The 15,393-nt window shown below is 53.3% G+C and overlaps 1 protein-coding gene across 2 annotated transcripts in view; it reads right to left on the bottom strand.

The window, feature by feature from the left end:
• Nucleotides 1-15,393, bottom strand: part of LOC138807795 (solute carrier family 25 member 48) — a 108,859-nt gene that overhangs the window by 10,696 nt on the left and 82,770 nt on the right. For both annotated transcript variants that reach the window (XM_069993559.1, XM_069993558.1), the window contains 3 exons: nt 14,487-14,558; nt 12,307-12,565; nt 2,005-2,262 (listed from right to left, as the gene is read on the bottom strand). In XM_069993559.1, the coding sequence (XP_069849660.1) occupies nt 2,005-2,262; nt 12,307-12,544 (496 nt within the window). In that variant the 5' untranslated portion in view covers nt 12,545-12,565; nt 14,487-14,558. The remainder of the gene's footprint in view (nt 1-2,004; nt 2,263-12,306; nt 12,566-14,486; nt 14,559-15,393) is intronic.

Here is a 15,393-nt window from a genome sequence, read left to right as displayed (position 1 = left end):
TGCACGTCAGTGTTATTAGCACTTTTTATCCTTTTCTTTGTCTGAGACCAGGACTCAAACGCAGTACCTGATACCTTCACTCATTGGCTAGCGCTCCACCAACTGAGCTATGTCTCCAACCCCTTAGCAGCTTTTATTGGTTGGCAGGCCACATGTTCCACAGAACTTCATAGCACCTCCCGAGGGCACACAGAACCTGGGGTCTGTGATTGGTGGCTGGCAGCTCCCGGGAGGCAGGATTTACTTTGGACTCGGAGAAGCTGTACAAACATTTGCACAGAGGCGACATTCCAAGTAGTGCTAAGCTTGGAGGTTAGGGGGGATAAAAAAAGATCAGGGTTATTGGAAAGCAGAAAAGAGAGGATCACAGTCCAAAGCTAGCCTTGGCAAACAGCGAGAAGCCCTATCTGAAAAAGAAACGGAAAGCAAGAAGAACTGCAGGCGTGGTTCACGTGGTAGAGTGTTTAGATAGCGAATTCGAGGCTCTGAATTCAACCCCCAGTACAGAAAAAGAAAACACAACGAAATCCACGCTGAAACCCCTTTGAACAAACTAGCAGACACTCAAGAAAGAGAAATGTCAGGTTTCTGTTGGGCAGTGGGCACTATTTGGAGAAGGAAGGCAAACATATAACTGGTGATAACAACAAAATGTGGAGAAAAAAAAGAAGTAAGAAGAAAATCAGGAACAGTTTCTGTCCAGGGCTGTGGCATAAAACCCAGGAGCCACATGCCACTGGTCACGCTTGCTGGGTAATGAAACCAGGGGCCCTGGCTTGGGCATTTCTGCCACTTGGGAAGGACGCCAGGCAAACCATGCCAGGTTACTGTATAAACACAATAACCTTGGATGGGAAGAGAAAACAGATATCAAAGTCCAGGACAGCTGGTTTGCCAGGTTTTATATCTGTTGTTCAGTGGTTCTCAAAGTGGACCCTAGCTCCTCCCTAGGCCTTCTGCCTCCCAGGGCTTCTGGAAGCTTCTCTGATGTCCACTCCCCTCCTGCTTCTGCTAGGACAGCGGGCCGCTTCCCTCGGGGCTGCCCCTGTCAATCAGGCCGCCACAAAGGCTGCTCTCAGCAGATGATAGGTGGGTACTTGCTGTCTTTCCAGCCAATCAGCATGCCCACCACCACCTCTGCAGGGCGGGCTCCCAGAGAACCTGCAGGTAGAAAGCTATTGTGGGGGCACTGAGAGGAGAGCTTTGATGTGTGTTTGCTGAGATTAAAGTACAGCTAGGTCCTGTGGTGACCAAGACCAGAGTGTGGTTCCAGCTGCAACAAAGAGGACAGCGTGGAGGAGATAAAGGAACCGCAAATGAGGTCAGCAGCGTAGCTGAGAGGCCAGAGAGGGACGGGCAAGCCACTCAGAAGATGTTGTCACTTCCCCCTCAGCCCCCAAATAAAGTGGGGGTGCAGTGCAGGATTCTGATGAAGGAGGCGAGCCCATGGCCACAAAATGAGTCAAGTGTGGATTTGAACTTGGGGCTTTTGGATGGCAGAGTCCTGGCTAGCCCGCCTGTCCAAGCTGTGTGATCTTGGGTTGGTGGCTCAGCATCTCTGACATGGATTCCTACCTCACAGGCCTCCTTCTTACACGCAAGCCATGACACAGGGTGTAGACAGAGGGTCCAATGAGGCCGGGAGCCCGTGGCTCACGCCTGTCATCCTAGCTACTCAGGAGGCTGAGATCTGAGGATCACGGCTCATGATCTCCAATAAACCACTCAGGAAACCGGAAGTGGCGCTGTGGCCCAAGTGGTAGAGCGCTCGCCTTGAGCTGAAATGCTCAGGGACAGCGCCCGGGCCCAGAGTTCAAGGCCCGTGGCCCACCAAAAAAAGGAATTCACAGGACTGCCAATCACCCAGGAGGGGAGTACCAGGGGTCACCACCCACTTCCTGCTCTTCCTGGGTTTACCTGAGCAAGCACTGCTGGGTGTTGCCCTGCCTCTCCACCTCCCTACCCTGCCCACCTTGGCAGGCCCGGGAATAGGGGCTCCCTTACCTGCCACCCCGCCTGCCAGCCACACGGCGCAGGGGCTGGGGCCTGCGTGGGCCTCGGGTGTGATCCACTCGCTTAGGAACACGTAGGGAATAAAGTAGAGGCAGTAGCCTGGAATGTCCCTCAGCAGCATGGCACTGGCTCCCCGGTACAGCCCCGCCAGGCCCTCGGTCCGCACGATGGTGGACAGACAGTGCACGGGCCCCTGGTACACTGGCGGCGCCCCAAATGCCACCGTCCTGGGCTTCAAACCGAGGTTGGCTGCAAAGACAGGGGGAGGGGGAGGAGATGACGGGTGACCCAGGAAGGTAAGTCACCGGCACCAGGGCCCGTCTCCCGCTCTTGGCAGTTCGCCATCACATGGCCTATCTGTCGTCACCAAACCTTTCTTATCATCTCGGCAACTCCCACCAGGGTTCCCAACGAGAAACGCTGCCAGCCAGGCGCCGGTGGCCCACGCCTGACATCCTAGCTACTCAGGAGGCTGAGATCTGAGGATCGAGGTTCAAAACTAGCCCGGGCAGGAAAGTCTGTGAGACTCTGATCTCCCATGAACCACCAGAAAACCGGAAGTGGTGCTGTGGCTCCAGTGGTGGAGCGCTGGCCTTGAGCTGAAGAGCTGAGGGACAGCACCCAGGCCCAGAGTTCAAGCCCCACGATCGACAAAAAAAAAAAAAAAAAGACTTGTCACGGACTTTCCTGCCTGGCTTTGAACCACGATCCTCAGATCTCAGCCTCCTGACTAGCTGGGGTGACGGGCGTGAGCCACTAGTGCTGACCTGGTGTGGACTGAGGTCAAGGGAAGGTTTCTATCTGCCTGAGAGGAAAGCTTGAACAAACTCCTCCCCTCTTCCCAGGGTGTTGGGGAGCAGGGTGAGATCCCAGACCTCCGCGGTGAGGACATCAGTCTGAGCCTCTGGCATTCCCTCCATCGGGGTGGGGCAGGGCAGGGGGCACAAGGCTCCTTAGGGCGAGATCAGCCATGGAAAGCCCTTGAGATACCTTTCCTCCCCCAAACACATGGTGATGTGGCCCTCAGATGGGAAACATGTCCTTGTTGCTCTGTGTGAACTCCGGCTGGCTGTTTTTCCTCTCTAGCTCAAGCCGGCCTGAGCAAGAGTCAAGGTTTTCATGAATCAACTCTGGGTGGGTAGGAGGTGGCTGTCAGGAGTTACTGATTGAAAGGCAATGTACAGACAAACCACCTCTTGTTTAGAGGTGGAGATGTTGAAAGAACGCTTGCCCAACGGCCAGATCAGCTTGCTGGGGAGAGGGGGTGGGAGGGGAAGGAAGCTGGGGTTCTTCCTTTTCTTTCCAGGGTAAGCAGTAAGGAAATTCCCATTCTCCTACATTCGGGACCTAAGCAATCGCCTCTTCATTGCTTGAGAATTCGCTAAGTGCCGATTAATGTAATTGGCGTGGCGGCCACCGTCGTGAAGATGCTGACACAGCTCTCCATGGATCCCAAGTCATACTGAAGTGCTAACGCAGCTTTCCGTGACAGTAAGGAAAGGCGTAAGGGAAAAGACCTGATGGAGGGAAAGGATTCATGTTGGTTCTCCGTTTGGGAGGCCCCTTTCCAAGCTGGGTTTGTCATGAGCAAGTATCTCGTGGTGAGGGAGCAAGGAAGGGCAAACCAGCTCACCTCATCATCCACGAAGCAAAAGGGAACGGGGAAGGGAGGGGTGGGGTCTTACTATCCCCAAAGACCTCACTTCCTCCCATTAGGCTCCGCCTCCCATTAGGCTCCGCCTCCCAAAGCCTCCATCACCTTCAGACTGCCTCACTTTGGAGATCAAGTCTTTGCTTAATGCATGGGGGGGCAGGAAACACATGTCCAAACCCCAGAAACTGTGATGCTCCTTCTAGCCCTCTCCCAGCTCCCAACTAGGGTAGTGGTGGCTTTTAGGGGCTACTGATTACAGGCTACTCTATTGGCAAGTCACAGGTCAACTAACCTGCATTGTCAAAAGGTCCAAGTCTTATTTTTCCCCCCCTTCAATAAGAAAACTCTTCTGCACAAACATCAGGACTCTCTCTACCCCTAAATACTGCTGAACCTATTTCCTGAGTAAGCATGCAGTCTGATAAGGACAGTAATCAGTTTTATACATCTACATTGGTAATACTCCTTTAATCTAATCTGCTATCTGTAAACTGTTCATCTGACCTCACTGTAAACTCTGTAGCATTTTCTCCCTCTGGGACAAAGTCTCCCAACGGAAACATCCAGCTCTTTATCGGGAACATTCCCACAGCCTTTCGGGGCTTTCTATGACACCAGCATTGTATTGAGAGTGCATCCCCCTTCTTTCCTTTTCCTTTTTGGATTTCATTCATTGGCCAGCGAACGATCTACCAACTGAGCCCCGCCTCCAGCCCCGCCCCTTTCTTGTTAAGAGAAAAGTCCTCATTCACAGTCAGTCTGAAGTTTCCTTGTCATACCCAGAGGCAAGGAGGGCTTAACTGGATTTCTTTCCCTTCCTGTCTTTTCAGTAGAGACCAGTCACTGTCCTGAGCCTCTGGGCTTGGTCTCCTCTGGCTTTCTATCTTCATTTATATTAGTTTATTTCTAAAAGGAGGTATAAGGGACGCTCACTAAAAGGTTGAGCTCTTAAGTACGAGGCTGATACATGACAATTGCATTGACCCTACGTCACCACACCCTTCCAAAGAAAATCACTTCTTCCACTTGAGACAAAACAGAGTTCTCAGTAACACTTACCACGGCATAGGTTGTAGTTGGTGAAAACTACATTTTGGTAACTCTCCGAGGCTGATTTGGGGGGTTACTGGCAAAGAGCTCTTGGAAACTCATAGACATGCTTCTCTGGTGAAGTCTATTTAATTTCTCGAGGATGCTCTCTCCTTTTTTTTTCTATAATGGAGATAAGCCAAGCTTTACTCATTTCTTATCGTGAGCACTCTGCCATTAAAAGCAGAGCACATTGTTCAGCATCGTGGCCTCCCAAGTTCATGGGCTCCGCTCAGCAAGCATCTGACACCTGTGCTGTTGGACCCTTGGGCTAACGACACTCCAATGATCTTCCCAAATCATTCATCCCACCTACCACACCCATCCGAGATGTTTAGTAGCACCCAGTATGGTCATCACTTAGCAGACCGCCAAACCCTTCGGGCATGTTCCCAGGATCTCACCAATGGGAACCTGGGGCCTACTTCCTGAACTCTGGGCCTGGGCACTGTCCCTCCGCTCTGCAGCTCAAGGCGAGCGCTCTACCACTTGAGCCACAGTGCCACTTCCGGCTTTTTCTGCTTATGTGGAGCTGAGGAATCGAACCCAGGGCCTCATTCATGGGAGGCAAGCGCTCTACCACTGAGCCACCTTCCCAGCCCCGAGTTCCACTTTCTAAAGAGTCTAGCAATTGCCCCAGGGCCCGGAGAGCCAAGACAGGCTCCTGCTTTAGTGGGAAAAGCCCTGCACAGGGGTCATTTGCATCCCTGTTCAACAGCTATGGGCTGTACAACCCTGTGCAAAGGACTCGACCTTGCTGCCTTTGTCTCCTCCACATTGTCAAAAGGGGTGGAGGGCTCGCCTCCCCTCTTCAGGAGGAGCACTGGTGGCCTCCTTCAGCTTCTGTGTTGAAGGAGAATGGCGACAAGTGCACTCGATTCAAATGCGCGCTGCAGAAATCCACTTTCCTTAGAGGAAATAGCTGTCATTCCTATGTTTATGAACCTGTCCTGATATGACTCTGGGTTCTGAAAGTACTGGACGTGCCAACCTCAGGTGTCCTGGCCTGTAGCCATGATCGCTGGTGCTCATCATCGAGAGCCAAGAATAACCAAGACTGACAGCAAGTTCAAAATCGAGGACAATGCTTGCTCTGGTCAGTTGACTCCAACAACCAACAACGTATCGCCTTCCAAGGGTTGATTACGTTGCACGTACCTTCATCAGCCTCTGGTAGCTATGTGGGACTACAGTTTGAAAAAGGAGATCTAGTCCGGAACTGTCTAGAACTCCAGGAGTTCTTTTGAATTGCCTAGCTCTTTACCCAAGCCTCTCCACAAGCTTCATTCCCGCTCCTGGGCTGCTAGTGCCCCAATCCAGTGCCCTCCAAGGCCCAGACTGGATAGTCCTGGGCTGGCTCCAGGATTTTGTGTCCCTTGTCATGTCCCCAAGGCTTTCTGACTTTCCACGAAGTCTTTCCTTAGGAGCTGGATGGGACCGTGTGTGACTTCTCAAAGGTCTACTATCATACCTGCCCTGTACCAGGGGAGTCTTCCAAACTTCTGCTGCTGCTCCCCAAGCTCACACTGCCTACAAAAGAGGATTTTCTTCTTGAGAGTGACACATCTTGTGTTTTGTTTGTTTTTGCCAGTCTAGACGCTTCAACTCGGGGCCTGGGCGCTGTCCCTGAGCTTGTTTTGCTCAAGGCCTGCACTCTACCCCTTGAGCCACAGCGCCACTTCTGGCTTTTTCTGTTTATTGGTACTGAGGAGTCAAACCCGGGGCTTCATGCATGCTAGGCAAGCTCTCTACCAAAGGGCTTCATATTCTAGAACAGGTTTGATGGCCTCCCTGCTTACCTCTCAGCACAGCCTGTCGTATTGTCTTGGTATATCCAGTATAGGGCAACGTCTGTCCTCTTTCTCCACCTAGATTATCTTACACATGTCGGAGTGAGGCCTTCTGATATCAGCTCTCCCAATACTCTTCCTCTTGCCCTCAAAAATTCCAGTCTTAAGCCAGGCATCAGTGGTGGCTCACGCCTGTCATCCTAGCTACTCAGGTGGCTGAGATCTGATGATCATGGTTCAAAGCCAGCCTGGGCAGGAAAGTCCATGGGACTCTTATCTCTAATGAACCACCAGAAAACCGGAAGTGGCGCTGTGGCTCAAGGGGTAGAGCGCGTGCCTTGGGCTGAAGAGCTGAGGGACAGCGCCCAGGCCCCGAGGTCAAGACCCACGACCAATGACAACAACAACAACAAAATTCTGTCTTTTCTCGTTCTTTTCCTCCCAACTTAGAAAATAACTTCCTTCTGTTCCTTCTCCCATCCATGTCTCTTTAGAATGAGTTCTCCCTTCCCCAGGACCTGTAATACCACGGCCCCGGGGGCTCTGCCTCTGGGGTTTGAGAGGCTGGAGGAGTATGAGCAAGTCACACAACCAAGCCTCACGTGTGTAAAACCCAGCCACTGACAGCACCTGTTAGGGAGCGGCAGCGCTGACAGCCTCCTGGCGCGTGCGCCATGGCCTCGGCCGGCCTGTTACGGCGGCTCACCCCACTTGACGCTCAGCTCCTCCCCAGATCCCTTTCCTGGTTCTTCTCGCCCTCAGCCTCCCTCGTCCCTACGCCTGCCTGGCATGGGCCCCTAACGCCGTGGCTTTGATCGTCATCCCCGGCCCGGCGCGCCCTCTGCCCATCCCCCTAGCTTGACCCTGTCCGTCTAGCAGGCACCTTGCGTCACAGCATCTGGGCCAACTCGGCCATGCCCTCGCTGGAGCCAATCAGGCTCCAAAACAGCGGTGGTGACAGCACGGTCACCTCAGGAAGGCATTCTGCCGCCACCGGAATCCCGGGGCCATTTCTGACACGCTCCTCATACAGGGCTATTGGTTCTGTGTCACTGATGGTGTTTGTCTACCGCTCCTCTGTTCCCCGGCCTGGCGCCCAGGGCTGGGGTAACCTCCATATCAACCTCCTGTGGCCGGGTCCACCTTCCTACCACACACCTCTGCCTGAGTCTTTTTGGTCCGTCATGGGGTTTGAACTCTGGGCCTGGGCGCCATTCCTGAGCTCTTCAGCTTAAGGTGAGTGCTCTACCACTTGAGCCCCAGCGCCACGTCCAGTTTTCTGGTGGTTCACTGGAGAACAGAGTCTCACAGACTTTCCTGCCCAGGGCTGGCTTTGAACCACGATCCTCTGATCTCAGCCTCCAGAGTAGCTAGGATGATGGGCGAGAGGGCACCTGTCTTTCTGCCTGAGTCTTCCTGGTGTTCAAACCTCTTCCCTGTCTGGTGGAGAGAATCCTGATGCACACGTGCGCTCTACAACTCCACATCCACTCACACCATGCGCTGTAAAATAAATCAGCTGCATCCCCCACCGCATGCCTGCCTTTCCCTGGCTCTCCCTAGTTTGAAACACCCTCTCTCCCCATGACTCCACCCCGCACTCAAAGACTTATCAACAGCCCCTTCTTCATGCACACAGCCAGAGTTGGGGCCTTTCAACCCCTTCTTACTTCCCCTATGTATCTGTACCCCTGTACGTACACAGTGTGGGCTGGCAGGCAGACAGCTGTGCACCCAGGACTTCTGCTTTACCACTCCACCAGACTTCAGAGGGGTCTCGGGGAGCATTTATGTGAAGGAAGAGAATTCCAGGCGTGAGTTCTCACAGAACTGCGCAGCTGAGCCTGGTCAAAGGACCGAGATGAGCAGCTCACAGTAAATGGTTAAGTCCCCCTCTCCTCCCCCAAGCTGGGTGGGGGCTTTAAATGAAAACACAGACCTAAGAGCTGGCCATCGGCCTCTGGGATAGGAAGGACTCTCTGGCTGGGTAGCAGGGGGTAGCTGGCCACCAGGACCCAGCTCCAACTTCCGGTGTAGGCAGAGGCTCTGTTAGGCTCGTGGTCATGCAAAGGATAGTAATGATGTTGAACGGGAAGGTGCACTGTGAGGGCACCGCCCACTGAACCTGGGCCCACCCTGCTAGCTTTCCTCAGTAAATCCCCTCCCCTCACCCTCCCCTCCCTCCTGGCCATCCAGAATACCTCCCGAGCGCGTGGGGAGAGCTTGGACCACCCCCGATCACTTCTGTTAGTGTGTAAAAAGTCCTCAGCACCAAGTGGAAATTCCCCCGAAAACTTGAGCAACGACTAGGGTAAGGCTGTCAGCCTTTCTGAAGAACAATCTCACAATGTGCACCAAGAATGTGAAAAATGGCTCTACCCTTTGACCCCCTCGAGAATCTAATCACCCACATGTTCAGGGAGCAAACGAAATGAAGGCAGCTCTTCATGAACAAAGTCGCTGGTCACATTCTGTTTTGGGGACAGAACAAACTGTAAACAGCCTGTGTGTGTGTGTGTGTGTGTGTGTGTGTGTGTGTGTGTGTGTGTGTGTGTGTGTGTGTGTGTGTGTGTGTGTGTGTGTGTGTGTGTGTGTGTGTGTGTGTGTGTGTGTGTGTGTGTGTGTGTGTGTGTGTGTGTGTGTGTGTGTGTGTGTGTGTGTGTGTGTGTGTGTGTGTGTGTGTGTGTGTGTGTTGGTCCTGGGGCTGGAACTCAAGGCCTGGGTACTATCCTTGAGCTTCTTTTGCTCAAGGCTAGTGCTCTACCACTTGAACCACAGCTCTACCTCCAGCTTTTTTTTTTTTGGAAGTTTAGGGGATATAAGAGTCTCATGGACTTTGCTGCCCAAACTAGTTTTGTACCATGATCCTCAGAACTCAGCCTCCTGAGTAGCTAGGATTATAGATGTAAGCCACTGGTGCCCGGCTCTCGTGTTTTGTTTTGTTTTGTTTTTTAACATGCTAGACTCATGCTGAGATCTTCATGTGTGAAATGTCATCCCATTCCTTCTCCATTGGAATGTGATTACTATTGTTATATCTGCCTTTCAGACAAACTGATGCTTGGTGATCTTCAGCCAACCACCCACAGTTTCTTAGCTTAGGTGCAGGTAGAATTAGAGGCAGTCCATCTAAGCCAGAAACTAAATTCTTACCCTACTGATTCAGAGAGAGAGAGAGAGAGAGAGAGAGAGAGAGAGAGAGAGAGAGAGAGAGAGAGAGAGAGAGAGAGAGAGAGAGAGAGTGTGTGTGTGTGTGTGTGTAAGAGGGAGAGACAGAGACAGAGACAGACAGACACAGAGAAAGAAAATTACACATCTATTTTAGAATGGGCTGGGAAAGTGACTTAGTGGTAGAGTGCTTGCCTAGCATGCAAGAAGCCTTGGGTTCGATTCCTCAGTACCACATAAGGAGAAAAGCCAGAAGAGGTACCATGGCTCAAGTGGTAGAGCTCTAGCCTTGAGCACGAAGAGGCCTAGGGATGGAGCCTAGGCCCTGAGTTCAAGGCCTAGGACCGTCGAAGAAGAAGAAAGAGGAAGAGGAGGAGGAGGAGGAGGAGGAGAAGGAGAAGGAGAAGGAGGAGAAGGAGAAGGAGAAGGAGAAGGAGAAGGAGAAGGAGAAGGAGAAGAAGAAGGACCCACCTATTTTAAATAAGTTTATATGTTGCTTTAATTACGTGGAAAGTAATTGAGTACAAAAGAATATAACACTGTCTATGGAGCCCGGCACAATCTCTTAGCGTCTCTGCAGGGTTGGCCAGGGAGCCCGTTAATGTGTCACCAGCAGAGGTGGCCCCTTCCAGACTGCACATGTTCCCCAGTCTGTAAATTTTCAACCCTGGCTCACCATCAACGTTCACTTGGGAGTTTCTGGGTCGCTGTTTGCCACTCATTGAACTAGATGACCCAGGCCTTCACCTCAGAGTGAGTGGCCTCTGGTCCACCTTTCACGTGCCCCAGAGCAGGGAAGCCAAAAGCCACTGGGCAGCCAGCTGCAGTGTGGGGAGTAGCCTCTCCCACCGCACGTCCATCCCCCCGAAAGTGGACTGGCAACTCGGGGGTAACACCACAAGGCAAGCGTGATCCCACGGCTGCCTGGAGACGCTCTTGTCAGCAAAGTCACCTGGAGAGAGGCCTGACCCAGAGTGCAGACCCTACCCCTGCAGCCCCCCTCAGCCCTGGCCCCATCTGTGCAGTTGTTAGAAGTTGGGGTCACACAGGGTTTGGTTTTACTGGAATTATCTAACCATTTCCAACTGAACATCTCAGAATTTTCAGAACAGTCAAATTCTCTCTCTCTCTCTCTCTCTCTCTCTCTCTCTCTCTCTCTCTCTCTCTCTCTTTCTCTGTCTCCTTCTCTCTCTGTGTGTGTTTAAGAAAAATCAAAGGAATCCAGGTGCTGTGACTCACGCTTGTCAGCCTAGCTACTCAGGAGGCTGAGATCTGAGGATCATGATTCAAAGCCGGCCCAGGAAGGAAAGTCCGTGAGACTCTGATCTCCAATAAACCACCAGAAAACCAGAAGTGGCGCTGTGGATCAAGTGGTAGAGCGCTCGCCTGGAGCTAAAGAGCTGAGGGACAGCGCCCAGGCCCACGACTGACCAAAAAAAAAAAGAGGAAAGGAAAAAGGAAAGGAAAGAGACTATCTGAGGTTCTATGCATCCAGGGATGTGGTACACAGGGGCGGGGTAGGCGGGTCATGCCACCCCCTTGGAAGGAAGGAAGTCCACTGGGCCGCAGTCCTCACTATTTCCAACTGCCCCTGAGATACCTAAGCTGGCTTTTCCAATAGCAGAGGAAGGCGGAGGGTGAGATGTATTCGTGTTCAGTGTAGAGTCTAAACAAAACCAGGAGCGGACACACCTCCTGGACACCTCTGCTTCCTGGTCCCAATGAGTCTTTGCCTTTTCTACTTCTGGTCTAGAAAGTTGAAGAAAATGACGCCTGCCCTCCTTTCCTGGAGAGATTCCTGGAAGGAAATATGCCGGGTGGCAGAGCTACAGCGTCTACTCAACCCTGGAGCAGAAGCAGAGGCTTGGTTGGTGAGCGCCGTCAGACCTCCTCCTGGAGGAGGAGCGGCTGTGGAGTCCGTGCCTCAGTCTCCCCAGGGTGAGGGAGCCGACCCGTCACCCTTAGCAGTGGCTCATGTTCAGGATTCATACGCATCAGACACGCGAGGTGTGCTACTGCACAGCCACCAAGCTCTGCTCTGCATGACACATGCCTGCCCCTTCTCTCTTCTTCAGTCCAAGCGTCTCATGCTACTGTCATTGTAAAATGTGGTTACCCCCCCACTTTTTTTGGTCGGTTATGGGGCCTGAACTCTGGGCCTGGGCGCTGTCCCTGCACTCTTCAGCTCAAGGCGAGCGCTCTACCACTTGAGCCACAGCTCAAGATGAGAGTCTCATGGACTTTCCTGCCCAGGCTGGCTTTGAACCTCCATCCTCAGATCTCAGCCTCCTGAGGAGCTAGGATGACAGGCGTGAGCCACTGGCACCTGGCACACAGACCCTTTTTGAGCAAGGGGCTCCGATATTCAGAGAAACCAGCCAGAGCCCTTCACGGGGGCCTGGCACGTGCCAATGTAACAGATGGTAGTTATGGCTACAAAGAAAAGAGCGCTACTGTCCGCCGTGCCGTGATCACACACACACACCTGCTCACTCAATGACAGGATATTAACAATCACAGCCCAGATGCGGTGACTCAGAGAAGAGTCACAGGCTGCCTGGGGCACCAGGCTTCCCTCCCCGGAACTCTTACCTTCCCGACACGGCTGTGTCTGCATCTGTAGCCGGATCTTGATGAGGTCCACGGGCCCGCCCAGCCCAACAGCGACCAAGCCGGCCGCCATGCTGGCCAGGAGCAGGTCAGACAGGTGGCGTTCAGGACCCGCCTCAGGCTCCCCGCAGTGGTGCTGGCTGAGGAACCTCTGCAGGTTGCTGAAGACCCCAAACACCATCGAGTTGTAGACAGCAATGCTGGCCAGGGGGAAGGACATGCCCTTGAAGAAGCCAGACACCTGTGGCAAAACCCAGAGAGAGAGAGAGAGACTCCGAGCCAGGAACAGATTTGCCAGGATGCCCTGGGCCTGTCTCTCTAGGGCCTGCAGGAGAGGGGGAAGGGTGGAAACATCCACTATGGGACTAATAGAACCGAGACATGGTGGGGACGGTCACTCCGGGGTGGGCGGTTTGTTAGGGACAGACAAACGGACAGATGATGATAGTTCACTCCATGCAGCCTGTCGTGAGGAGCTCGTGTTCAGATGGGGCTCCTGAGCATGGGATCCCTGGCCAGGGAGCCTGGAAGGGCACGGGAAGGAGCTGGCACCACACACAGGACGTCAGAGGCTGGGTGCAGTGCTGTTCCCTGGAGTTGGGGTTTTTCCTGGAACCCGTTCTCAATGGTTACCAACAGACGCTCTGAGGAACACTAGAACATTCCACAGGCTCTTGGAGGAGTTGGGACTACACACACACGCACACACATACTTGCCAGAGATGGTACCAACTGATAATGGACAAAACCGTGCACAAGATAGAAATGCCGGCCATGTGTGCTGCACCTGGCTGCCGCAGACAGGCCACTCGGATGAGTGTGTACACGCGCACACACACAAATGCACACACGCACTTGCTCCAGGCTCTTCTCCATAACAAAGGTTGGTCAATAACTTGGGACACGGCCTAGCCAGGAGCTCTGTGGCGTCTGAGAAATCCCATCCAAAGTCAGCACTGAGGCTGTGGGGTTGGTTTGCTGGCGGGCAGACAGTGTGGGGAATGTGTGCCAAGAGGAAGAATCAATGGCCACCTTTCAAAAGATCTAGGAGTGGCACAGGATTACCCCGGAACACTAAGTACTGGGTTTGCAGCGATCGCTCTGACTTTCAAGACACCAATCAAGAGGGCGAAGACACCACCAGGAAGCGGGGATATACTTCTCTGTTGGACATGATCAAGGAACTTAGAGGAGGGCACTTGTGAGAATCAAGCCCAGCAGACACAATAGTCGTAATGGGCTAGATTTCCGGGACTCAAGGAAAACCTACAAGGCTGTGTTACAAACAAGGCTTGCACTTGGCTGTTTCTTTTTTCTTGTTTTTTTTTTTTTTTTTGTTGGTCATGGGGCTTGAACTCTGGGCCTGGGTGCTGTCCCTCAGCTCCTCAGCTCAAGGCCAGCGCTCTACCACTTGAGCCACAGCACCACTTCTGGTTTTCTGGTGGTTCATTGGAGATAAGAGTCTCATGGACTTTCCTGCCCGGGCTGGCTTTGAACTGCGATCCTCAGATCTCAGCCTCCTGAGCAGCTGGGATGACAGGCGTGAACCACTGGCACCCGGCACTTGACTGCTTCTTGAAGTTGGGTCAGTCCATCTGAGTTTGAAATTTTATTTCCAATTCCCCTAAAGCATGACTTGGGAAGTCCCTGGCTAATCCTCTCTCCAGAAGGGAGAATTCTTTGGTTTCTCCTGTGAAGAGGCCCAGCCTGTGTGGCTAATGACAGGGATGCCATGCCCGGACGAAGGGCAGCATGACACCCACAAACCCACAAACCCAGCCCTCATTCCTACTTGACAGACATACAGGTTACATTGGAGGGGGGGTTGGTAGGAATTTTCCACACTGTGGTTCCAAAACTCTTCAAGCTTTCTCCAGGGAGTACACACACACACACACACACACACACACACACACACACACACACACACACACACACACACACACACACACACACACACACTTTCCCCCCTTGACAATAACGTTGGGAGGGGCACCAGGGACAGGGGACAGGTAAGTTAAGGTAATATAACGTAGGGTGAATGCTAGGTCAAAGAGGTTGATGAGCAAGAATGAGCATGCTCCTGTCTGACATACGGACGGGGAGCAAGGCTGGTCCCCTGTGTCGGGGAGGCTCGGGCTGCCCGACCAAGGGTCACTTACGCTTTCCCTCTGGTACACCGTGCGGATGCAACTGAGTGTGCTCCCGTAGCCAGTGCCGGCCTGCAGGCGGGCCTGCGGAGAGAGGGAAGCATGGGGGGAGCGAGCGCTCAGAGATCAGTCACATCCCAAAGCCCCAAAAGATGCCCGAAGGACGGGTCTGGGATGCAGCCCTGGGTTCCATCCTGGCCAGCACCACCCCCTCATCCCCGCTCAGCCTTACTCAACGCAGTTCACTGTCCGAGAGGACCACCGAGGCCAGTTAGCTGTGTCCATGCGCGGTTGCCTGGCTGACTCTTGCCTCTGTGTCTCTATCCTGTCTCCTGCGGCCGTTACGCTCCCGACTAAGTGTCCTTGGGGGACACCTGGGTGACACGGTTCTCAGTGTGCTTAATGTGGCGAGGGACATGTGTGGTGGGGGATTGAACCCGAGGCCTCGTGCACAATAGGTAAGTGCTCTATCACTTGGGCCACATCCCCAAGCCTTTCGTTAGCATTTTGGTTTTCAGCCTGGGGCTCATCAGATCTGCAGGAGCTGGTTTTCAACTTCTGGCCACGTAGCTGGGATGATGCTACCTTGCACCTCGCTTCACTGGAGTGGGACTATCTAGCTCCGGCTCTGTCTTCAGTGTGACCAACTCCTGTGACCCAACTTTAACCAGAGAGGAGCCATTTTATAGGCAAGAAAATGGAGGCCTGGCCTGGCGCCAGTGGCTCCCGCCTGTCAACCTAGCTACTCAGGAGGCCGAGATCTGAGGATCACAGTTCAAAGCCAGCCCCAGCAAGGAAAGTCTGTGAGACTCTGATCTCCCATGAACCACCAGAAAACCGGAAGTGGCGCTGTGGCTCAAGCGGTAGAGAACTAGCCTTGAGCTGAAGAGCTGAGGGACAGCGCCCAGGCCCAGAGTTC

The sequence above is a fragment of the Dipodomys merriami genome, unplaced genomic scaffold (assembly GCF_024711535.1).
Source record: "Dipodomys merriami isolate MVZ:Mamm:240054 unplaced genomic scaffold, mDipMer1.0.p SCAF_434, whole genome shotgun sequence".
Taxonomy (NCBI): Eukaryota; Metazoa; Chordata; class Mammalia; order Rodentia; family Heteromyidae; genus Dipodomys; species Dipodomys merriami.
Note: the sequence above shows the minus strand (reverse complement) of the source record. Positions and strands in the feature narration are given on the sequence as shown.